Here is a 25,420-nt window from a genome sequence, read left to right as displayed (position 1 = left end):
TCAATTCCTTCACACCAAAGGCTCACCAATGTCTCCAAGGTGGACGAGGCAGTGCTGGCAGATATAGGAACAGGAGCTAGACTGCGGCTTCACTATGGCGCTGGTATGCGTCTGTTTATTGCTGATAATTCCCAACTGGGAAGACTTCACACGGCATGGTAAATCTACATTAAACACTGTACACAGTTCTTGTAATAACTAAAAGGAAAACATGAGCAAGATTTACTATTAAGTCAGAACTGGTAAGTCAGAAATGTTGTACCAGTAAAGTCTGTATACTTTAACAGATGTATCTAATATCCCATACTGCTAGAGATCTGAGCAAGGACTGTAAGAAAATTATATGGTAACCTTTCATAGGATAACTAGTAACATTCATTAAAAATCATATCTTTTCAATTTTCAAGTATTAGAGTAACCCAAGATGTGTATCCAAAAGGAACAGCAGCATTTTTTAGAAATACTTTACCTGACTAGGGTATACAGACACATTCAGCAAGCAACTCCATGAAATTATCCATCTACTAAATAGATAGTGTGTTACCCTAACTAGATTGCGTGTTATCCTCTTAGAAATAACACAATAACCATCAAAGATTGGTTGGTTACAAACCTGACTTAAATGCAAGCCAACACATTTGTCAGACTTTAGGAGTTTCTTGAGATTTATTTTCTTAAGCCCAAGAACAGTTCACGTTTTTCACACACAGTAGATCTGATGGTACTACATATCTGGAAGGGACTTTTGACATTATACAGACCACCCATTCTTGCCCAACATTTCTTCTCTAATCTTACAGTATGAGAGGTTCCTCCTCCTAATCAGATCTAATTCCTCTGCCTAAGCATGACTATTTTATTCTTTTCTGTCTCTTGCCTGCCATCCCCTCACTCTTTTATCTAACAAGCAAGAACTGAAAAAAAAAAACAAAACAAAAAACAAACCCAGAACCAAACACTCTCCGTTGACCCTAGACTCCTCCTCTAGCAACCTTCTAATGTCTCTTCCTATTCTCAACTAAACTCCTTCAAAGGAGTCCATGTATCATACCTGCTTCATCAATTCTGATTCACTCCTTAATCCATTATGATCTGGCTTCCACACAACCCCTCTTCCCATTCTACCACCTAGTACCACTCTAGTGAAACTGTTGTCAATGTGACAACCAGTTATCTGATAAGTAAATACAATGGACATCTTTCAGTCATCATCTTACTGGACCTCTCTGCTGCATTTAAAACAGCTGATCTTATGGTTGATCACTGAGCTTTTCTAGTTCTTTTTATCTCACCAATCATTCCTTTTCAGTCCCCACTCGAAGGCTTTTCTCCTCCCACCCTATCCCCCAAAGGTTTCACTCTTGGTCCCCAAACAGTTTTTCATTCTATTCTCATTCATTCAAATATTTACTTACAAATACATTCATTCAAATATTTAATTATTGTATCAGACACCATGGTAAGCAATAGAGACACAGAGATGAATAAGAAAATCTGCATCTTTGTCTGCAAGACAAGTACATAAAGTAGGGGGGAAAGAGAGGAAAGGGAGAAACGGGGAGGGAGAGTTATCAAACATGACAGACAGCATAGGCCAACTGAATATTCTACATTTATAATAAACTTTATTCCCTAGATTATTTGATACATTTGTCTCATTTTATCCTCATGTTAAACTAGTAGCAATACAGTATACATAGATATAAAACTCCTTTTTTCAGATGAGGATATGAAAGCAACAGAAATATCAAGTGATGTGACTAAGCCTACAGAATTAGACATACTTTGGCTCTATTACCACTCTTTCTAACGTGCAGAATTCACAATACAAAATAAGACACCTTGAGGACCCAACTCAGAAAGATTTGAAATGTCCCACCTTTTCCCTAAAAACCACCTCCATAACTGAATATAAATTCCGTGAACCCTTTCTCACCAAGCATACAAATTATCTACTTCATCTTTACTTATACCTGTACATTTGTAATGGGCAAGAAATTTGCTAACATAAAACTGGGTAAACAAGTTAATGCCCAGAATGGCTAGAAGGCAAGAAGCACAGGAAAGGAACAAAAAATGGAAAAAAACAACAGATGACTGTGGAAGATGGCATGAAGAAACGTGACAGAAGATAAAGAACTGAGCTGATTAGGTACTGAAAGAACAGACTGGAAAACTAGGCAAGGCTGAGCATCTATGAAGAAGAAAAAAGAATGTTCACAAAAAGTAAATAAACACGGTTAAAACATCATGTGGAACTTTTTGCCTGAATCCAGGAGTTGTGGGTGGAGATATCAGAAAAGTTTCTGCTGGCTCAAAGATTCTGGGTGAGAGTGTTTCTAGTTGGTTTAGAGGCAGAGACAAGGTGGAACCAAAGAAGAGAAACAGATGTTTCATAAATTGAACAAAACTGTATTTGGCAATTATCCTGTGAAAAAACTTATTACACTATTTCACTGCTCTTTACCTCTTCACTCAATGCTAAGAATGGAGAACTAAGACAACTCAAGTCATCTTTGACTCTTCCCTTACCCTGATTCCACATATCCAATCCAAACCATCAGCAAGTCCTATTGGCTATACTTCAAAAATCCATCAATTTCTTTCCATTACTACTGTAACATCCTAACTAGCTTCCATTCCTGACCCCTGCTAATTCACATCCAGGGTAACCTTTTAAAAATGCAAATCTCACCATGTTACCCCCTTGCCTACTCTTCAATGGCTTGCAACTACATTTAAGATTAAAATTCAAAACTCATCTTAGCCTAGAAGGTTGTACAATGATCTGGACTTGGTCTACTTTCTCAATCTGATGGCTTAATCTGCACCGCTTGTAATCAAGAAAGATGTATGAAACATTATTGTTAGCAACATCACTAACTGTTACAATTATCAAATCAAAATAATATAAAAATGCAAGTAAAAAGTCCTATTAATATTGATATCTGAAAAAAAGGTTACTGTTCATTCTACAGCTGTTGTAATTATTCAACCATTGCCTATGAAATGCAGGTGGGGAAAAAAATCAATGATTATAAAAATTTCAAAAAATAAATTGCAAAATTAGATTACCTATATATTTTTCCTTATAAAACAATATTTTGAGACATTTGAATGATTTTATCATTCACCTGCTTACAAAGTGTTTTAGCAAATACCATGCCCCCTCAATAAAAATGATAATTCTTGCTTTACTTCCTCACAGATTCGTTTATCAATGTCCAATTAAACCTCTGGAAATCTATTACATGTATGTCACATCATAAAAATAAGAATCATTGGGGACGGCCCAGTAGCATAGTGGTTAAGTTCTCAGGTTCCAGTTCAGTGGCCTGGGGTTTGCAGTTCAGATCCCCAGTGTGGACTTATGCACCACTTATGAAGCCATCCTACATATAAAGTAGAGGAAGATAGGCATGGATGTTAGCTCCAGGCCAATTTCCTTCAGCAAAAAAAGGAGGACTGGCGGTGGATGTTCAGCTCAGGGCTAAACTTCCTCGAAAAAATAAAATAAAGAAAAAAGAATAAGAATCATTTTCCAAGAGAACAAACCAATCTGTACAATCTGTACACTGGCTATTATAAAAATGTATTGCAGGGGCCAGCCCCATGGCCGAGTGGTTAAGTTCACGAGCTCCGCTTTGTGGGTTTGGATCCTGGGTGCGGACATGGCACTGCACATCAAGCCACGCTGAGGCGGCATCCCACATGCCACAACTAGAAGGACCCACAACTAAAAACATACAGCTGTGTACTGGGGGGCTTTGGGGAGAAAAAGGAAAAATAAAATCTTAAAAAAAAGTACTGCAGAAGTAGATGCCTTCCCTCTCCCTCCACTAGGGCCAGCTGCACCAAGTCCCTACTGCTCCCCCGCACTTCAGTTGTGCTCATAGTTCCAGTTTCTATTGCATGGGGGAAGGCAAAGAGATCTGAATCAGAAATGAGACTGGAGTTTTAAAACTGGATCATGATTCAAAAGCCTAAAAGCAACCAGAATGTTATGGAATCTGTGCAAGACATTTTGATGGAAATCTAGAATTCAACAAAAGCATAGTTGAAAGTAGTGACTGGGGAGGAAAAAAAAGATACCACTTTTGTTAACACCCCACTGAGCTGAGACTACTCAATTAGCACAGAGAGTCAAACTGTAAACATAATTTTATATCATGATTTTTCACTTAATAGTAATACAATTTTCTCTTCTTGAAACAATCTTCATAACTATCATTTATAATAGTTTCTATTTCCATTTAACAGATATGCCATAATTTATTTATTACTCTACTGTAGGATTTTGGTGTTTCTTTCAAATTTTAAGATTTGAATTGCAATACCTATTTGTTTCTTTAAATATAATTATTATTGTCATTACTAAACATCCATTGATCTAAGGACAAAGAAAAAACTTATTGCCAAAAATACCCCCAACCTGATACCATCTATCTGTATTTCAAAAAACTCTAAATAAAACAAAAGGACAACAGAAGAAACTGGAGAAAAAGATGTTTGTCAAAAATAATAGAAAAAAATTAATATCCATTTAGAGTTCAGGCAAATCATCATGGAAAAACTAGGTGCCAAATGATGAATAGGAAAATAAATGAATAGATGATTATATAAAATACAAATATCTAATAAAATATGAAAGAAGTTCAACATCACCAGCAATCCAGACACTAAATTTTAAATGAAAAATTATTTTCCATCTACCAAGTTTAAATTACTCAATCATTCATTCACTTTTATTGAAAATACTTAACACTGGCAAATGTACATCAAGATAGACACTTGCATACACTGCTGATGGAAATATAAAAATATAAATAATAACCTTTTAGGAAGACAAAACAACGTTATCAACAGTTTTAAAACTTTACTCATCCAATGATTTCACTGACTATCCCATGAACAAGTGGTCTCCAGGAACTAATCCAGTATTAGAGAAAATGCTTTAGACATAAAGATCCTTATCAAACCGTTTAACGGTACAAGAAAAACCTTACATTATGTTTATAAAGCAGATACAAGACTGGATATGTACAAAAGTATAAAAACACCAGAAAGATATATATTAAAGTGGTAATTTATCCTGAATGGGAGAATTATTAAAAATTTCTTTGACTTTTATATAATTTTCAAATTTCTTGAAATTAGTATGCATTGTTTTTATACTCAGAAAGCAAAAAACATATCTATTAACGTATCCATCTCTTCATTTAGACTGGATATGCTCTTCAAGATAAAGACTGCCTCTTTTCCCTCCATATCCTCTGTACCTAGCATTGTATCTTACAAACAGCAGGCTTTCAGCAGCTACCTGTAAAATACATCTGCTTCAAGGACTAGTTAGTGGCACACCTCAACCCCTCTCTCCAGAAGTATCAACTTGTACTGTTAAAATTAGCATTAATTTGAAAATAAATTTTGAGAATAAGAAACACAAGAGTTCTTTCAATGATGAACTGTGATGGATGTTTTAGTCTAAGTAAAACAACTAATCTCTTGAAGATGATGGCTAACCAACCATATGACATCTGCCAACACTGAGAGTCTTTCCTTCTTTTTCATTCAAAGAAATGGTACAACCAAAATGGAACTAAAACACAGGCAGCAAAAGTCAAGCAGCAGTATAGAAAGAACAGCCTAAAGATTTCTTTCAGTGCAAGATCCTCAAAACCTTGTCTTGTCAGTGTAAGATAAGAATTTCTATACGAACATTTTATTAATTAAATTATGAATGCTATTACTAATGGATAAGAAGGAGTCTTCTAAAGGATTCTGCTTACAATAAAGAAAATTCATTGTTCAGAAAAAAGTTTCATTTATTCTTTTACCTTGTCAGATTTAGAAGTTATATCAGGATATAACCAAGGACAAGGAAAGTCTCTGAGGATGATGAATAATAGCTTATTATTCAAAATGAGGAAAAGCTAATCCACTTCTTAGGTAGTTTAATAGCATTTGAAGCAATTGTATTATGTATACAAATTTTACTGTATACATAATACTATGAAAACTCACTTGCTATCACAAATTTTGACTATTTCCTACCTGGCACAACATAGCTGTTACTTTCACGATGACTATACCCATACCTATAAATTCACATTTGCTCGAATACCGTTTGTAACTAACTACTGCTGCTGCTTCACTAAGGCACTGCTTTTATTACACTTTTTCTATTCACACAGTTATACCTCCAACCTTTTAGCTGAAACATCGACCTTTCTAAGAGCCAAGTCTTCATTATTTGAAAGGTGTTAAGGTAAACAATTTGGGACATTTCTATTCATTTGAAATTATAGGTGATCAATGGCCCACACAGTGGTTATACAAAGTGCTTCTATAAACAACAAGATGTGTACAAAGAGAATATTCACCACTAATTCTAGGAAAATTGGTATACAATGCAGAAACTCACCTGAGTGTAGAAGCCACTAGCTGCCTCTAGGAACAGAGAAAGATTTGCCTGAACTTCACTCCGATTCGGGTTTGCTCGATTCTTTGCCTGGCCTTGTAGTGTTGTGATCTGATTCTTAAAGGCATGATTCCAGCTGAAAACAAAATGTAATTCTATTTGGTATAGCAGTGACTCACTGGGCAGACACTGGTCCCCCTGAGAACAAGAAAGAACTGTTCGTTATAATTATAACACACTAGACAGTAAACCAGCATTAAAGTTATTCACTGATTTAAATAACTTTATGCTCCCCTTTGAACAAGACTAGACACGCAGTAGAATCCAACTGAACTTAATAAACACTTACCAAATGTTCGAATAATCAGATTGGGGCTTCAGCTATTAATCTTTTAGAGCTACTAGAGTTACCACCTATTTAGGAATCCCAGTACGAAATCAGAACTACAGTGGCAAGACCGAAGTAAAAGTAAGCTATTAACAAATTTCCATACAATGTGCCAAAAAGCAAGTGAGTGTACCCTATCAAATGATACATATGGGGGAAAAAGTTCTTTTGCAAATATTAAGCCATATCTCTTATTTCCCTGAAATCTATTTCCCACAGCACTCAGTTCTATTTCTATTTAATAGTTTATTTCCTTTGGTGTTAATATTTTCTTTGGAGCTGGAAATATAAGCCCATTTTTTAACATTTCAATTTTGGCTATTTAAAATAAGAAACAACACAATGCTGAAATATGGTATACCAAAATCCCGTTATAAAATGCCTTTCATTAATCAAGTTGTACAGAGAACCATTTTAAATTCAGTTATGGTAAAATATAGTCAGTCACTCCCTATCCTGGAAATTAAAGAAAAAAACACAGAACTAGGATGGAGGGAAGCTATTACTGCCTTGATGAAAAGAAGCAAACACAGATAAAGGGTTTACAACCTACCTGGAAAGTACCTACTTCTTTACCAATGTCAACTTTTGAGGCTCTAGAGCACTGGGATTTTTGATGACTTATGAGGGTGTAATCACTCCCTCAGCATTTCTGATAATCTTAACCCTGACTCTAACATCACAGACATGGAGTGCTTGTGATTAAGGTCTATTACTAGATCTCCCCAAAATACAAAGTATCAAGAAAGGTGTACAAGACAGGAAAAACTAACCTTCAGCACAACTTAGGGTAATGGGCATTTCTAAACAGCATATTCTTAATTGATTTTTAATTTTCCATCAGGCTAATGTCCGTGTTCCAAATAATAGGGCAAGGCCTTCCACGAAAGGCACTTGTTTACTCACTTGAGAATCTGGTCATCTGCCATCTCACTCCTCATAGAAAGAATGAGTGGAATAGCCTAAATATACAAAATCTTTCTTTAGTCTTGGGGGGGGGGGGGGAGGAAATACCTATGTATTTGACTAAAAAGAACTTTCCTTACAATGCAAACACATTTTCTTTTGGGAGAAATTTTCAGAATCGCATTTACCAAAGAAAGATTTATCTAAAGCCTACTCTTGAATTTCTTTTTCTAAATCATGGCTTAAATGTAGGACTGAATACAACATAAAGAATCCAAATACTGCCTCTTAGTACTTGAAATACACATACACTTGTTTTTATGATATGCCCTAAAGACCTTAATAAGACTCTACTCTAAACATTTTCCCCTCTTGCCACCTAAGACTGTATCTAAAGTGATACCAATGGTCAAATATTTTGTTTAAAAAAATCACAAGTATGAGGCTGGCCCCATGGTGTAGTGGTTAAGTTCCACAGGTTCCACTTTGGCAGCCGGGATTTGCAGGTTCAGATCCTGCGTGTGGACCCACCACTAAGTTAGCCATCTTGACCCGATGACCCACATACAAAATAGAGGAAGACTGGCCCAGATGTTAGCTCAGGGCTAATCTTCTTTAAGCAAAAAAAAAAAGAAAGAAAGAAAAAAGAGGAAAGTTGGCAATGGATGTTAGCTCAGGGCAAATCTTCCTCAGCAAAAATAACCCCAAAATCCCCCAAAAAACCCCACATAACCACTAAAAAAATTTCTTTTTTCTTTTCATTGAAAAAGCTTACTCTGAGATAGGTTAAAAAGAAACAACCAAATTGTTCTTTTCTATTCTAAAATCTTCGTGAGATTCTCGATTTTACAGGGACATCCCAAGTGATAATACTTACAGATCCTGTTCTACTTTCTTGTCTAAAGCGTATTCCAAATCAGTAACTAGCATTTTCTGGTACAGGTCCTGCAGAGCCTGCCTGGACGTCCAGACCTCAGCTGGACCCAGCTTAGAATCTGAAGTAACAAAACAAAACAAAACAGTAGACAGATAAACAGCTAGTTAAGACCATTATACCACACCAATGATTCATTCCCTCTCCATTGCCCAAAACAAAATCCTGCTTTAAGTGTATACGATAGAGTGCTACGGAAGATTTAGACTACTACGTTTCAAATGACTTCCACCTTTTGATTAATGACTAAACCTGGTTTACAATGCTTCTGTATTCGTCTTGTAGCTTTAAAATAAAACTATGAAATGAAAAAGGCCAAAAAAATAAATGCTTCACCCTTTGCTCTTGGTTTGGATTTCCATGTATTCATATCAGAGGAAGCCATACGCTTCATAAGTCACCCCATTTGAAGTGATGGACTGCCAAGTTGGTCTGTTTATTCTTATAAGTATATCTCTTTGTCCAAAGCAGCTTTTTTCTTTTTCTTTTGAATCATTCTTACAACTGTCCTTACAGAATCCTCACGTCAGCTCACAATCCAGCAGTTGTTTGGGCACTCTGCTGTTACTCTATATATGTCAAGCCAATAAAGCCATGACAGTGAGCATTATTTTAATGATTGGTAAGACTGTTTGCCAAGACACTTTTGTGAGCAATTCTTACTTGCCATTCAATGTAAATGAGAACTGGGTAGCAGACAGTGATTAAACTGCTCAAGATGCCAAATGAGAGACCGAGTGCAAGATGAAATCAGGAAGTCAGGCTCTCACTACACAAATACCAAATTGGGGCCATAATGTCTGCCAGAGTCCTACAAGGCACAATAGCCTTTCCAATTACTAGGCTTATGAGTGTAATAACTGACAGTGAGCTGCCTCAATAGAACTTCTTAATAATGGACTTATCAATTATATACTTCCAACTGCTAGGTAGGTTGCCTGGTTGCATTTCGTATTTCGCTGATGCACAATGGCCTAATCTTCACTCTTCTTTAGGTCTTCTGTGAGTATCTATAGCCACCATAATCCTATTCTGCAAATAGTCTCCTGAATATTTGAGTTAATCCTCAATGGAGTTTGCTGGCTACTAAAAATAGGGCCTACTATCAGCTTATTGGTCTCTTATTAAGTTTTTAATGACTAAATAAATAGATTTATAGATTTATTCAACCCTGCTTCAATTCATCAATGCCAAGAAAAGGATTATAAGGAATCATTAACTCTGATCTATCAGATGGACTATCATTTAAATGAGTAGACTTACTATCTTAGTTAACATTTCTGGGCAGTCAAATGTTCCCTATAAAAGTCAAACTCTAAGCCTATTTACAGAGGGTGTTCAATACTTAAGAAAAAGTAAAAGGCATAGATGGCTTGACATTGCTCCATGCATGATTTCTGTCATAAATACAGATTATGCTTCCAACGCCAATATAAGAACACAATACGGCAGCTCAGAGCTGACACCGATATCCGTAGTATGGAAGATGCTGACAATGATATTAATAATGGGAAGAACTGAAGTGCTACTAAGTAAACCCATACAGAGTGTTTTTGGTGGGGTTTTTTGCTTTTTTCCTTAAATGACAATGAAATTACTCACAAATTCTTTGAACATTTGCCTGCAATTCTAGAAGTTGAGAAAAAAGAAGAAATAAGCCCATTTCCTCTTGATTGTAAATTTTGGCAAGAATGTTCGTTACCACAATAGTTTCACTCTTCTTCATGGATTTCACTGCAGAACTAAATTCCTCAAAAATCAGAATGAGATTCATTATCATACATCTCTTACATTTTAGGACGGCCTACAGGGCGGCTATTATAGAGAGCATAATGATCACTACTTCGTTACTGCCATATATTTCCTACTTTAGGAGTAAAAATCACCTGTTCCTTTCAGTTACTAAGTCCAGCTAATCTTTCAAAAACATCTTAGCTATTATTCAAAACATAAAAGACAGAGAGAAAAGAAAGGTGTCAAGGTAGCTCACTCAATTTCAAGGATGTTCAGTAGAGTTTTCCTGCAAATATTTTTTCTGAAGGTTTACCTACTATTCAAGTTTGGGGAATTATAAACAGAAGATATGAATCTAACACCAGACATTTGTGTTCATATGATATATGAATTATTTTTCTGTATGTCTTAAATTGTTGATAAATAGTTCATAAAAATTAATGCTTATTGTATTAAATTAGGTAATATTCAATTCAATGTAGCACAGATTATATAAAATTCTTGACAAGTCATCTTAGTAAGAATTCAAGGTACAAAAACAGTAAATATTTAAAGCAAATAGTAAGTTATCATCCTTTTTGGCAACTGGCCCAGTCCTACAAGTAATACAGGAAAGATGATACCCTTTCCTTAATTTAGTGGTATAAAGTAAGTTGTGAAAAACAAATAAGCCAGCCAATACCTGTCATGTCAGCCTTCAGGACTTCTGCCTGCCTAAAAAAGGGAAAAAAGAACATTAGTTAGAAACAAACTAGGCCTACCCAACATAAATAACACCAAAAGTTAAAAGTTAAGTAAAATCATACACTACAATACGGATGCCTAACAGCTCTATTTGTGGCAGTGCAAACAGTGTCCCTGCTTTAACATCCAAGCTAGCTCTAGATCATGGCAAATTGATGCCGTTACTTAAAAGTTTACAGGATCATCATAAACTTTTCTACTGAGTAGAGTTCACTTTCTTGCTGTTTTTCTCCAAATCTGATGTTTTTAAGATAACATTAAATGATATTCACTAAATAAAAAATTTTCCCTCAACGCAGACAGGAAATCCTATGTTTCTCAATTCACTAGCCATTATATTTCAAATCTCCATTCTCCTCATGCTGCTAATTTCTGCACCGTTCCTCACCCCTGACCCCTTTAAGCAAAGGACAGCCTCATAGCTCAGGAAAAACAATGCCCAGTCACTAAATACTACATTCTCACAGCCCACTTCTTTCTTTCTCTTGTTAAAACACTAGAGGTACTGCAGCTCTTAAGGCCAGTAATCTACTTAGGTATGCTCTTTCTAGCCTTTCTTAAGGACTTCTGCTCCTTTAATTATCCCTTACCTTCTTTCAAAAATTTTGAAACTTCCCTCTCTATTGGATCCTTCCTTCTCTTTAGTATTTAAACATGCCCAAGTCTCTCACAGATTTTAAAACCTTCTGTCCCATGTTCTCCTCTAGCCGCTTTTCTCTCTCTTAAATTCTTCAAGAAGTGCCTGTATTCAAGAGGTCTAAAACTGAACTCATGACCCATCCCCACTTGCATCCCTGGTTCTCTTTTCTAGTGTTTTTTACCTTAACAAATGTATCACAGCTTTCCAGTTGTGAGGGGCAGACACCTGGAAGACATCTATGACAACTTTCTCTCAAATCCCTAGTAATCTCTCAACTCCAGAGACTTTCACCTACTGAATATATTTTGAATCTGTCGATTTTCCTTTACTTCCTCTTCAGTCATCCTCATTCAAGTTACAACCATCCCTTGCCTGGATTACTGCAAAACCACCATTTTCTCCATTTCACTCTTCTCCCCACTGCTGTCAGAGGGATCTTTCAAAAATGCAAATCTGGCCTTACCAATTGCCCATTTAAAACACTTTAATGATTTCCCACTGCTCTTAGGGTAAACAACATAACCTTTTTAAAGTGTCCTACTCTTCAGTAGTCATGTGCACTCTAAAAAGAGTCTCTGCACTCTATTTCTACCATTATTTATTTTCTTCTCTCCTTGATCTCTGTGCTCCAATCACTGGACTTCTGGTTTCTCCAATGTGTTCTGCTGCCTTCACACTCAGGGCCTTTGTAAAGAAGAGTCCCTTTGCTAGGAACACCTTCTTCCCTTTTGTCTGGTTAATGACTACTCATCCTTTGCCTCAGTCACAGACATTATTTCCTCAGGAAGCCTGTCTTGAACCCTAATAGATGAAGGATATTTCTGTTTTATGCTCCCAAAGCATTCGTATTTGTTCTTCATAATATGCATCACAGATTTTAAGAATGCTTGCCATCACAACCCCTATGCCTACTGGCACAGCACTAGCACACAGTGGGCATTCAATAAATACTATTTTAACTGAAGAAAAGAAAAAGGATAAATCATGTTCATATACTCTATTTAAGAAGGTAAGTATACAAGCTTAAGAGATTGCCATTCTTAAAAACAAAATTCGACATAAAAGCTAGAGAATATTGAGAAATTCTAAAATTTTTACTGCAAATGTTTTACATAATTTATAAGGTATTTAATATCAGTTGCGAATTTTAGTTTCATCAAAATGTTAACACGAATCTTTTCATTTTCTTAGCCTTTAAAAAGATATTCACGTTTCAAAATAATTAAGTGTTTAAACAACAGAATCACAATAGAGTGCCAGAGAGATAATCACGAACCGTATGAGAACTATCAGTATAAATAAACAATACTAAATAAACAGCTATACTTAGTCCTAAAATGTACCATCACATCCAATTCCATTATCCATACAATGGAAATTCCAGAAGACACAAATATCACTGTTTGCTTTGGGTGTTAAGCTTATGCCATTAAAAAAAAAATTCTCACAAGGTTGTTGGCTTATACCCTTAAACCCTAAGATCATACAACTTAACAATGAATACCACATATCCTATTCTGCCATTGTCACAACAACCTCTTCTCCTCCTCCTCAAAAATCCTACGGGAGCACTAATTTATGAACATTATAGTGAGAGAGCCAGTGCTAACTATGCATTTTTACTGGATTCAATAACCTTTTCATTCTGTCCCTAGTTACAGAGTTACAGAGGATTTATTTTACTACACTTCCACGTTAGCTAAAAATTTGTACTCAAGTATATACAAGATACCTTACACTTAGGCTCATGTGTCTCAAGGTTGTCTTCTCATTCCCAGCAAGATTTGCTTGTAAAGATGAACAAAAATCATTTCAGTATGCTAACATCTGCCTAATGAGGATAGCAATTTCCAGTCAAATGAAGACCATATTGAGCATATAACAAGAACTATTTATAAATAATCTGCTTCTCTCATACGGTGTCAGTAAGAGAAGAACCAGAATTTCAGCAGATTCTGGAATAGGCTTCCAGTGATAAACAAAGATTGAAATTTTACTCTCTATTTTTATATATCACAATCTATGCCAAAAAAAAGTAAAACTAAAAATTCAAGCACTAACAAAAGTACAAAAATGTCATAAAAACTATCTGACACAAATGTTAAAGTATTTTGAAATTCCAGGCGATCTGATCCCTCAGTATGACAAGGGTAGAGGTGATGATCTCTGTGCACAGCTCTTTCCTAGGTTCCGAAAGAGATACATTCTAAAGACTAAAATAATCTTGCCTAATTGAATTGATGAAAAGATAGCTAAATGGAAAATATAACGACCTTGGGAGATAGCTACTATTATTTCCTTTCTATAAAGAAGGAAATTGAAGCGTTGAAATGTGAAATAACTTGTTCAGTCACAAAGCAATTAGGTACAATTAAGTACAACCTTGGTTCTTTCTGACTTCAAAGTCCAGGTTATTTCCATTTTTTCAAATTAGAATAAAAAATTCTATGACATAAAAAGCTAACAAAGACTTATCTAGTTCAGTTTCATGCTGTCAACTAAAGCCTAACATTTAAGTCATCAAGGCTAAAGATCTATTCACAACAGAAAATAAATTATATCTGAGATTTTTATCAGAAACACCACTAGAAGTAAAATTCATATTCTAGTGCAGTGGTCAGCCTGTGGGTGAAATTCCCTCCTTCACCCTGGATCTATTTTTGCAAACGAATTATACTGGAACAGTCACGCCCATTCGTTTACATATTGTCTATGGCTGCTTTCTGCTACAAGGGCAGAGCCGAGTAGTTGAGACAACAACCACATGGCCTTACCAAGCCTAAAATATTTATTATTTGGCCCCTTTACAGAAAAGTTTGCCTCTCCTGCTCTAGGGAGTACTCAATCAAAAAAATGAGAAGTAAAATATTCATAAGTTCCCAAGCCAAATAGTTTTCCCATATGAAGAATCATCAATAAGTTTCCTCAGATCTATTTTTATTAGGTAATACTATAATCTTCTCATGAAGACATAATGTTAAAAAAATACACTCTTATGTAAGAGGAAAGTTAGTACTTATAGGCCATGCTGTATTTTTTTTATGGAATTTATTTGCAAACTGTTTAAAACCTAATGAGGTTTATATACTGTTACCCACTAACTCTTCCCTTTTTCTGTGTACCAAAAATACTCAGACAGGTGACAGAAAAACTAAGAATTACTAACTCACAAAAAGAGGAATCCCAATCCCCTCGCCAGTTATTAGTTTTCTTTTTTAATAGTACATAATATATAAGAAACGAAATCGATATGTGATCTTACATCAACTGCTTTCATAAAGATTAACACAAAATTAGCTATTCGATTATTTTATAAAGAAAACAAAATACTACACTTCAACTGACCTCCTAGTTTTGTTAAAGGCTGATACTGTTAAAGATTAGTATTACAGTTTATAGCCAATGCTTGTATAAAGAGATAAGAGTTTTAAAGTGTCTTCTCTTGGTAGATGGAGTGGCAACATGAGTTCCTTTTTATTCTTACTTTAAGCTGAAGGAATTAATGAAAAGAACGAATAAACTGGGGCCGGCCCCATGGCCAAGTGGTTAAGTTCGTGTGCTCCGCTTTAGTGGCCGAGGGTTTCACTAGTTCAGATCCTGGACATGGACATGGCACCGCTCATCAGGCCACACTGAGGTGGCATCCCACATAGAAGAACCAGAGGCACTCACAACTAGAACATACAAGCACGTACTGGGGGAGAAGAGGGAGGAAAAAAAATAATTGGCAACAAATGTTAGCTCAGGTGCCAATCTTTTTTCTTTTCAAAGATTTTATTTTTCCTTCTTCTCCCAAAGCCCTCCCGGTATATAGTTGTGTATTTTTAGTTGTGGGTGCTTCTAGTTGTGGCATGTGGGATGCTGCCTCAGCATGGCTTGACTAGCAGTGCCATGTCCATGCCTAGGATTCAAACCGGTGAAATCCTGGGCTGCTGAAGCAGAGCGCGAGAACTTAACCACTTGGCCACGGGGCCAGCCCCTCAGGTGCCAATTTTAAAAAAAAAAAAAAGAATAAATGAAGAATCCAAGAATTAAAATCATCATGTCTTCAATAATAAAACAGCACTATTAAATAGTCATAAAACATAAAGCTTTAAAAACACTCAATATATTGTCTCAGTTCTTAAATAATAACAGAAATTAAGCACTTCCATCAAGCAATAAAAAAGAAAAAGTAGCCACTAGAAGGACCCACAACTAAAAATACACAACTCTGTACTGGGGGGCTTTGGGAGAAAAAGGAAAAATAAAATCTAAAACAAAAAAAGAAAATAGAAAAAGTCATTAAAAGACTGAAAAAAATCTGAAACATTCAGGGATAATCAAATATGCTGAAAGCGAACAATCCAAAACAATACTCTTGGACACAACATGATCGTCAAGATCTATAACTACATTTAATGCATTCTAATGCACCAGGTACTAAAATAGCTAACACTGTGTATAGCACTTACTATTGCCAGACACTATTCTAAGGGTTTCACAGAAAGTAATCATTTAATCCACTCTATATAATATTACTGCCCCCACTTTATAGCTGAACAAACCCAAGGAGATAGAGGTTAAGTAACAAGTCCAAGGTCATCAAGTTAGTAAGCAGTAGAGGTAGCATTTGAACTCAATTACTTGGGTTCCAGAGGCTAACTCCTAACCATTATATCATAGTTCCTCTCTTATACAAGATTGGAAGAAAAAAAAATCTAGAATGTTTGATAGCCCATAGAACTGGGGCTTTCAATACTTAAACATTTTATGACCATTTTTTGATAATGTCACTAGAGGAAAAAAAATGAAAATTAATGGTTATTTTCTTTAACAAATATCTTCATTATACATAGCACTTATATAACAATGCAAGATTAACATACATAGGATAATCTCTCTTAAGAATACACATTAAGATTCACAGTTTAAAAATATAAGATACTTCCAAATCAGGGGCAGATACAATAAAGATTCCTTCTACCTGAACTCCCAACCCGCTTTCTCCTACGAGCAGAACATAGAAATAAAAGCCAATATCTTCTAAACTCACAGTTGCTAAGGAAAGGTGGGTCAACCTCTTTTGTTTTGGAAGGCAACGCTAGAGTACGTTTTTGGAAATTTAAATAAGAGCCAGGGCAGGTTTTATTTCAAGTTAATTTGTTTACTTATTTCCACAGAGTACTAAGGAGTATTTTAGATAATAACAACATTCATCAATTATAATCAGAAACATAATACCTTAATCACAATTATTTGTGCTAAATAATAGGCCAGAAACTATAAAGTGAGTGTATGCTTACACACGCAAGCACACATAACACAATCTACAGATCTCTAAGACATCACCAAGTTTCACGGTATTAATCAGGAAAAAATAAATCATATTGCTCTACTGTTGAATCTCCTGTAGAAAAGAACATCCAGGGAAGATGCTACTCCTAAAGGAGTTTTTCTCAGTAAGAGATAATGAAAATACTAACTTGCTTTCTCTCTATGGCATTTTACAGTTTGCCATGAATTTTCAAATCTCCTGACACTCCAATGCTGTGTATTACAACATTCACTCTACAATCTCTATTATTTGAAAGAGTGTACCTAGTTTTATTAAGGGAGGATTCTGGTCTGAGAATCTCAAGGGATGAGAAAGAGTTATCTTTCCAGGCAGAGAAAATAGCACAACAATAAAAGCAAAGCTAAGCCACTGAAGGAGGTAGACTAGAGCACAAAACGTAAGACAGGAAGCTACAGGAGATGAGCTGGACAATCAAGGCAGACGGCAGACTGTGAGGCCTTGCGTGCCATGTTAAGGAGCTGAGATTGCCTTTTAAGTAACAGGAAACCAGTGGAGTTTTAAGCAGGGGCATAGCATGTCAGAACTGCATTTTTAAAAGATTACAGTAACAAGATCCATGGAAGTTGGATTTTAAAAGGGCAAGACAGGAAGAGAGGAAGTGATAATACAGATGGACAGAAAAACCTAGATTCAAGAAATATCTGGAAGTACAACTGGCAGAAGGACCGATAAAACAGAGGAAACAGTCTAAAATCATTGCCAGATTGTTAGCTTGGATAGCTGGGTATGTGAGAAAGTGGAGGTCTGTGAGCAGACACTTAGAGATGAGTGTGAAGCACAGGGAATATATCAAGACTAGGGATACAGAGCTGCAATGATCAGCACATTGGTGACAGTTAAAAGCATGAGAGTAAATGTAATTGTACAGAAAGGCAGAAGGGTGGAAGTGGCTATCTTCATTTTTGAGGAGCAGATAAAACAAAGTCCATGAAGACCAGCAAGAAGAAACTATCAAACAGGTATGTGAGGGCAAAAGAAGAGTGGCGTATGGAAAAAGACAAAAAAGGAAAGCAGTCAACAATATCAAAGGAAGCAGAAAAGTACTATGAGGACTGGAAATTATGTGGGATTTGGTGAAATGAGGGTCAACAATAGTCTTGCCAGAGAAGAGACAATGTCAAATTGCATGGGGTTGAAGAACAAATGAGAAGGAGAAGTTTAAGTCAACTCCTAAGACACTGGGGAGTGAAGAAAACTGAGAAGGGAGCCAGGGGTAAAGAAAAGTTTCTTTTTTTCAGTGAGAGAGACCTGAGCATGTCTAGAATGAAGAAACGAAGCTATGAGAAATAAATAGGTTGACGATATAAGAAAGAACAAAACTGATAAAGCATGGTCTGGAAGAGATAGAAGGAGATGAGAATGTGAATAATAAGACAGGAGCAAGATTGGCTTTGAAAAAGAGTCAGGATGAAACTGGAGGGAAGTAAGGTTACGCAGCAATGTGCTAAGAGAATTTGGCTGTAGTGTGGGGTGGAGAGATGTCAAGAGAATTCACAGATACACTGCCTCGATTTCAGAGATAAAGTAGGAGATCAGATCAGTGTCTGAAAGTTTGAGGGAGATAAACTGAGGAGAATGACGAATCTTTGGGATAATTACAAAATGAATAAGAAAGGGAACCTTACGAAAGGCAAAAAAAAAAAGAATTGAGAAAAAGTGCTGAGAACCATATGGATCAGGCACAATGGAAAAATTAATATGAAAATAAATCAGGACACAGTCACATACTGCTTAACAATGGGGATATGTCCTGAGAAATGCATCATTAGTTGACTTTGTTGTTGTGCAAACATCATAGAGTGGACTTACACAAACCTAGATGGCACGGCCTTCTACACACCTAGGCTGTATGGTACTAATCTTACAGGACCACTGTTGTATATGCGGTCTGTCATTGACTGAAATGTTGCTCTATGGTACATGACTGCATCAACAGATAAATCGGCAGAGGACCAAACCACTAATTCAGAAAAGGAAATACAACTAGTAAGTGCAAATTAAAACAGGTAAATATTTTTACTCTATATAATCAAAATAATAATACACATGCTGGCCTTAATGATGGTAGGTACTACTTACTTTTAAGGAACTTAAGGTTGAGTGGAAGATCCAAAGACACATTCAGACAATTTCAAAACAACATGGTTGCGTATAAGGATAGAGATATATACCTAGAGGACAACTGGAGAAGGAGAAGAGCCACTGGGAGTGAGGGAGAAGATTGTTAAGTCCTGTATCCCTAACACCTGGAATACTGCCTGGTATAAAATTTTGTTGAATTAATGAATAGTAAAATGTGCATCATAGAAGAGGCAATTTTACGTAACAGGAAATGATATACAATAAAAAAGACTTAGGTCTGAATCTTGGTTTCCTACATATTAGCAGTGCCACCTTGGAGCTTCTTTCCAAGAAACCTCAATTTCTTCATCTGTAAAACAGGATACAAGCTCTCTTTCAGAGTTGCTATGAGGAACAAATAAGACCACAAGTAAGTTAGATAAAAGAACCTAAGTGATAACTCCAAGAGGGAAGGGTAATCCAACTGTGACATGAATGCTTCGGTGACCACCAAATTACTTTTGCTAATCTGGTTACTGACATAGGATCCTTTGTGAAGTAGCACACTGGGTTGAAGAAGACAACATTCCAAGGTGGAGGTCAAAAACTCTAGGTCATCTACCACCACATAATGCTAAGTGACAAAAGACAAACTGTTTGAAAGTCATGATGACCACATTCGTACTATGCATAGAAAATAAAACCAGAGGTACATACATAAAAACTGGAAAGAATTTATATTTTTTCACTTCTCTCCAAACATTAGTTTTGATTACATAACTATAAATATAGAAATGCCATGATAAGTGATTACAGACTCTAAGTTCATCTGTTAATAATTAACTAATAGCCCAATAATAATAGTTTGATCACTTAGTATTTGCCAGGTCCTGTTTACATGCTTTCGTATATTATTAAATCTTTACTTCTCACAACAAATCTGTCAGGAAATGGGGGCACAGAATGGTTAAATAACTTGCCTGAAGTCACACAAATAGGAAGGGGCAGAGCTTGGGTTCCACCCTGCAGTCTGGTTCCAGAGCTCATAAGCGTTATAGAGTAAAGGGGGTCTTCTGGAGTGATCTGGCTATAGGAGTCACTGTCATGTTATCAATTTCTAGGGGCAACTATCACTTCTCATTTAAAAGCCACATCTCTGAGATCAAGCACTTTCACACGTTCTGTCCTTAAAACTGATACAAGCTGCTATGACAAGAGTTACTACCTGACCATGTGGTTAGAGAGGGCTTCTCTAGCATACTATCATATACCTATTTGTATAGCGACCTAGGAGGTCCGACTACATCCATGCTGACATAGAGAACCAAGAGCTGTTGCTCCCTGTACTCAAATGAACAGCTATATATATAACCCAAAACAGAGGAATTTCCATTCTAAAGGATAATCTACAAGATTGATCACATGTCCCTATGCTTACCATAAACAGAGATCTCATACATAAAAATTTCTTAAATTTACTTTAGCAAATGTTTAAAAAATTTCCTTGGACTATAAGATATAAATGTTCATGACAAAGTAAACATATGCCAAAGCTCTCATGAAGCCACATAAGTAAAGAAAAATCTTTAGCACTCCCCTCCCCCATCTTGGCCAATATCAAATGCTTCAGAAAGTCTCTAACTCTATTAGTGTTCACAGAATATGAATACTTTAACACACATCTCTAAAAGGAATACAAACATGTAGAAATCCCTTGTAATTTTTATCCTACCTAATATTACTTGATTTCAGATGCTCCTCTGATTTCAAGTTTCCGGTCCTCATCTGGGACTTAAATGAAACGTTTTCTCCCACAATGACTATCTGCAAGAACATCCAATTTCTCATAAGGTAGAATGGTTTAAGACATTCTAGACAGAGGAGAGGAGGAAAATATGAGTTAACCCACAATAACAGAGAACCCCCTTGAAGAAAATTAAATTATTTCTCTTTATTTGAAATGATTTAATGTTAAAGGCAAAGGAAAAATATCAAAGCTATTTTTCCTTTTTGTATTTAGTTTCTTAGAATACACATTTTAAAATTCTGTTTTGTGTATTTCTAACATTCTAGTTTTAGATCGAAATGGTATCCTAATCTCCCTCCCTGTCTGAAAGCTGAGTGACTTCTACAGGACAAACAGACACCAGTTACCCAGCAGAGTTCTTGTAGTACCAAGGTGAGAGTGCCCCGGAGAACACAGGAGCAGGTGGCTGGTCCAAACTGGACTGCTTACCCAAGAAAAAACACGTAAAGCAATTAAATCACATTATAGGTAGTATGAATAATGCTTAAATTCTAAGATCAGCTGAAAATGGGAGCTTTTTAGATCTTCAATCACATACTGACAATGATTTGGTCATTTATATGTGCTAGATATAGTGTTAAGGACTGGGTATACAATGATGAGCAAAACAGATATGGTCCCTGCCATGGACTTGTTTTTTTTTTTGAGGAAGATTAGCCCTGAGCTAACATCTGCCGCCAATCCCCCTCTTTTTGCTGAGGAAGACCGGCCCTGAGCTAATATCCGTGCCCATCTTCCTCTACTTTATATGTGGGACACCTGCCACAGCATGGCTTGCCAAGCAGTGCCATGTCCGCACCCGGGATCCGAACTGGTGAACCCCGAGCTGCCGAAGCGGAATGTGAGAACTTAACCGCTGTGCCACTGGGCCAGCCCCCTTGCCATGGATTTAAAATCTGCTGTGGAGACAGACCAACAAGGAAGGAGGAAACAGCAGAAAGTAGTGGTTAAAAGCATGGGATTGGGTGTCACACTGTCTGCATTCAATGGTATACCCAGAGTTAAGCCACAGAAAAAACAGCACAATTTCTTGGGGACATATATTTAACTCAAAGATTTGGACCAAGTAAATTAAGTAATTATTATTGGCTACTGATAACTGCTTACATTTACAATTATTATGTGGCAGATGCTATGCTGAATGTTCTATATGCATGGTCTCATAGAATGGGAGTATAATGTAGTGGTTAAGTGTCTTGTATTCAGACTGCCTGGGTTCAAACCAAGCTCTGCAACTTGCTAGTTATGTAACCTTAGGAAAATTACTTCTCTATGCTCCAGTTTTGTTAGAAGTAAGAAGGAGATAATAAAAGTACCTACCTCATTGAGATGTTCTGAAGATTAAATGAGGTAATAGAAATAAAGCACTTAGGACCATTCCTTGGTAAGTCAACCCTCAAAAAAAGTTAGCTATTACTGTCGTTGTCATTATTATCATCATTATATATATTATTCCTCCTCCCAACAATCCTAAGATGGAAATGTCGTTATTATCCTCATTCTATAAATTAGGAAATTAAAGCTAAGAACTTACACTTATCAATTCTAGAATAGAAGACAAAGTTATTCTTAATTTTTAACAATATAACACCAGTCAAACATGCAAAAGGTCTATGTGGACTTTGTTTCCATACTTACAAAGCATATATTCAATCTCCTGTGACTTAGCTGTACTTTAGCGGAAAGACTGAGAGAAAATAGCCCATGATAAAACTCAAGCTCCTTACTACGGCATGTAAGGTCCCACAGCTCCTCACTTTACACTTTATGACCCAACAAAACCAAATTACTTTCAGTTCCTTGCTATTTTTCCCCTTCAGTATCTTTATTCATGCTCTGTCGCTCAACCTGGAATGCCCGCCCTCTTCCCTCCTTGTCTGGTTACCCTTTCTCTTATTTTAAGAGTCAGCAACTCCTGTAAGAGGGCCTTGGCTCGGCCAAGCACTCCCAGTGCATCTTAATGCCCACTTCTATTACGGCGCTCACTGCACTATGATGAAGTTATTTGTTTACCCATTTCCTCCACTAGAGACTGTCTATTTAACCTTGCATATCTGGTGCCTAACAACGCCTGCCAGACAGCAAGCTGCTCAAACAAACATGCTAATTTGGACTAAACAGTCTTTCAAAAGGCCAAGACCCTAAAAATTCAAGGTTTCTCAACATTGACAACACCTTCAAAAGTCTTCCAAGAAAACAATTTGAAAGGTTTTTCATCTTATTGATAACCAGGAATAACATACTTCCTTTTAAGTTCAGAAAATTTACTATTTTATACAATTAGAGAAGTCCATGATCATTTACTTGGGTCTCTGAAATATTCAGATTTTGTTTTCCTCGTATTGGGATCTATACAACAATCCCTGTATCTTCCTGAAATAAAATAACAAGATAATATAAACCACTTATTTAATGCATTAAAAATGAATAACTAAATGCCTTACAGGTAATAAAGAGGAAAAATAAAAGGAAGGCAATTTTTAATAAAATTAGTATTTCAATACATAAATGGTCAGGTAAGACTACCCTTGAAGACATAATAAAGTAATCAAAGACTGCACATACTTACAATGGTAAGAGAAGGTTAACAGAATTTCAAACAAAGATAGGAAAGTGAAAGCAAAAATATGAGTAGACACTACAATTAAGATGAGTGTTAACGTAAGTAATAACAGACCAGACTTATTGGAAAATGGTAAGAATGAGAGAAAACAACTGAGACGACAATATGACATGACAAAGAACAGAGGTGATTTGAAGAAAACAAGGGTGTGACTATATCCTTTGAGAAGTGACAGGTAAAAAAAATTAGACTGGAAAAAGAAACAGCAAACAGTCCTTTATATAAGGTAAAACACCATATAAATTTAGGTTAGGGACAAATAAAGCACAACTTCCCAACTTGGAACAGGGGGATAACATGGAAGATGGCCAAGGTAGTTAACTCAAACAGCTACCAACAATATTTAAGATACTCTCTGATTTAACAAAATAAAAGAATCTGTACATTATTATGGTACATACAGTATTCCCTACTTGTTTCGGTCTCTGAAATCAAAAAATAAAAGATATACAAAAGTCAAATCTGATTTTTCCACCAAAGAACTACTATTTAGCCTATACTTTCAGACATCAGTTTTATCTAGTCAGACTTCTTTTTTCCTTATTATTTTCCTATCTGAATAAAGGGGTTCTGTATTATAATCAAATAATTTAACAAATTAAACCTGATAAGATCACAGAGATGGAAGACCGTTATATTAATGACCCCCAATGAATCACACACTTGCTGGCATCTGCACCCTTGTGAACTCCCTTAACACACTGACCCTGGGCTTGGCCATGTGACTTACTTTGGCCAAGGGGGCTTCAGCAAATGTGACACAAACAGAGGCTTAATAAGCACTTGGGTATTTGGGCTCACCCCTTTGTAACATCATCACCATGTTATGAAGCTAAGGATGAGAGACCACTTGGAAAGAGGAGACCCAGTTTTCCCACCTATCACAGATACCACAGCTGAGGCTCCAGACATTTGAGTGAGGTCATCTTGGACCATTCAGGGTCAGGGTGAGCCACTGGATGACTGAGTCATCCAACTTGAGTTAGATGGGCTGAGCGACAGGAAACTTTGGGGATTTAAAGCAAAGAGGCAATATGATCTAACGTAGATTTTAACAGGTTCCACCTGGCTGCTATGTTGAGCATTGACAGGCTTGGACCAGCAGGCAGCAGTGGAGCTGGTAAGATGTAATCAGACTCTGACCAAGAACATTTGTTGAATAAAAAAATAAAGAGAGAGAGAGGAGAATCAAAAATCATTCATGGTTTTCAGTCTAAGCAGCTGGAATAGTGGATTTGCCATTCAATAACAAGAGAAAGATGATACAGTAGGTATGGGGGAAGAGTCCACTTTGGGACAACAATACTTGGCACACAGTATTATATAAGCACTTGCCATTATTTTTGATAATGATAAGTTTGAGATGATTAGTATACATCCAACGAATGTAACTGATAGTTAAAGAGTCTGGGGCTTAAAGGAAAAGTTTAGACTACAGATATTCATTTGAGAGTCATCAGTATACAGAGGCTAGAGATGAGAAGGGAACAGTAAACAGACTGAGAACTAATGGCCAGACAGGTGAAAGGAAAATTTGTTGAACATGGTGTCCTAGAACCCAAATAAAGAAAGAGCTTCAAGAAAGAGGGCAAAAATCAACAAATGCTGCTGATGCATCAAGTAAAATGAGGCCTGAGAACTGATTATTGGATTTAGTAATGTGGAAGTCATTGAGGATATCAAGAACAATTTCGGTGGAGAAGTAGGGGCACAAGCCCATAGACTGACTTCAACAGAAAATAGGAGGAGCGGAACTGAGACTAAAACTGAGTTTAGACATCTTTATCCAGGGAAGAGAGGCAGTAGCTGGAGGGAGATGTGAGA

The 25,420-nt window shown here is 36.4% G+C and overlaps 1 protein-coding gene across 16 annotated transcripts in view; it reads right to left on the bottom strand.

Annotated features, from left to right (window-relative positions):
* Window positions 1–25,420, bottom strand: part of SMG7 (SMG7 nonsense mediated mRNA decay factor) — an 84,546-nt gene that overhangs the window by 27,619 nt on the left and 31,507 nt on the right. For 7 of the 16 annotated variants that reach the window (XM_005609779.4, XM_070267849.1, XM_070267847.1 and 4 more), the window contains 4 exons: window positions 11,066–11,097; window positions 8,593–8,710; window positions 6,425–6,557; window positions 27–198 (listed from right to left, as the gene is read on the bottom strand). In XM_005609779.4, the coding sequence (XP_005609836.1) occupies window positions 27–198; window positions 6,425–6,557; window positions 8,593–8,710; window positions 11,066–11,097 (455 nt within the window). Of the gene's footprint in view, window positions 1–26; window positions 199–6,424; window positions 6,558–8,592; window positions 8,711–11,065; window positions 11,098–20,898; window positions 21,038–25,420 lie in introns of all 16 variants that reach the window. The other 9 variants (XM_070267844.1, XM_005609780.4, XM_001489634.7 and 6 more) reach the window with 2 other exon arrangements.

This window comes from Equus caballus, chromosome 5 (genome assembly GCF_041296265.1).
Source record: "Equus caballus isolate H_3958 breed thoroughbred chromosome 5, TB-T2T, whole genome shotgun sequence".
Taxonomy (NCBI): domain Eukaryota; kingdom Metazoa; phylum Chordata; class Mammalia; order Perissodactyla; family Equidae; genus Equus; species Equus caballus.
The sequence above is the reverse complement of the archived record's forward strand: the minus strand, read 5'-3'. Positions and strand labels throughout refer to the sequence as shown.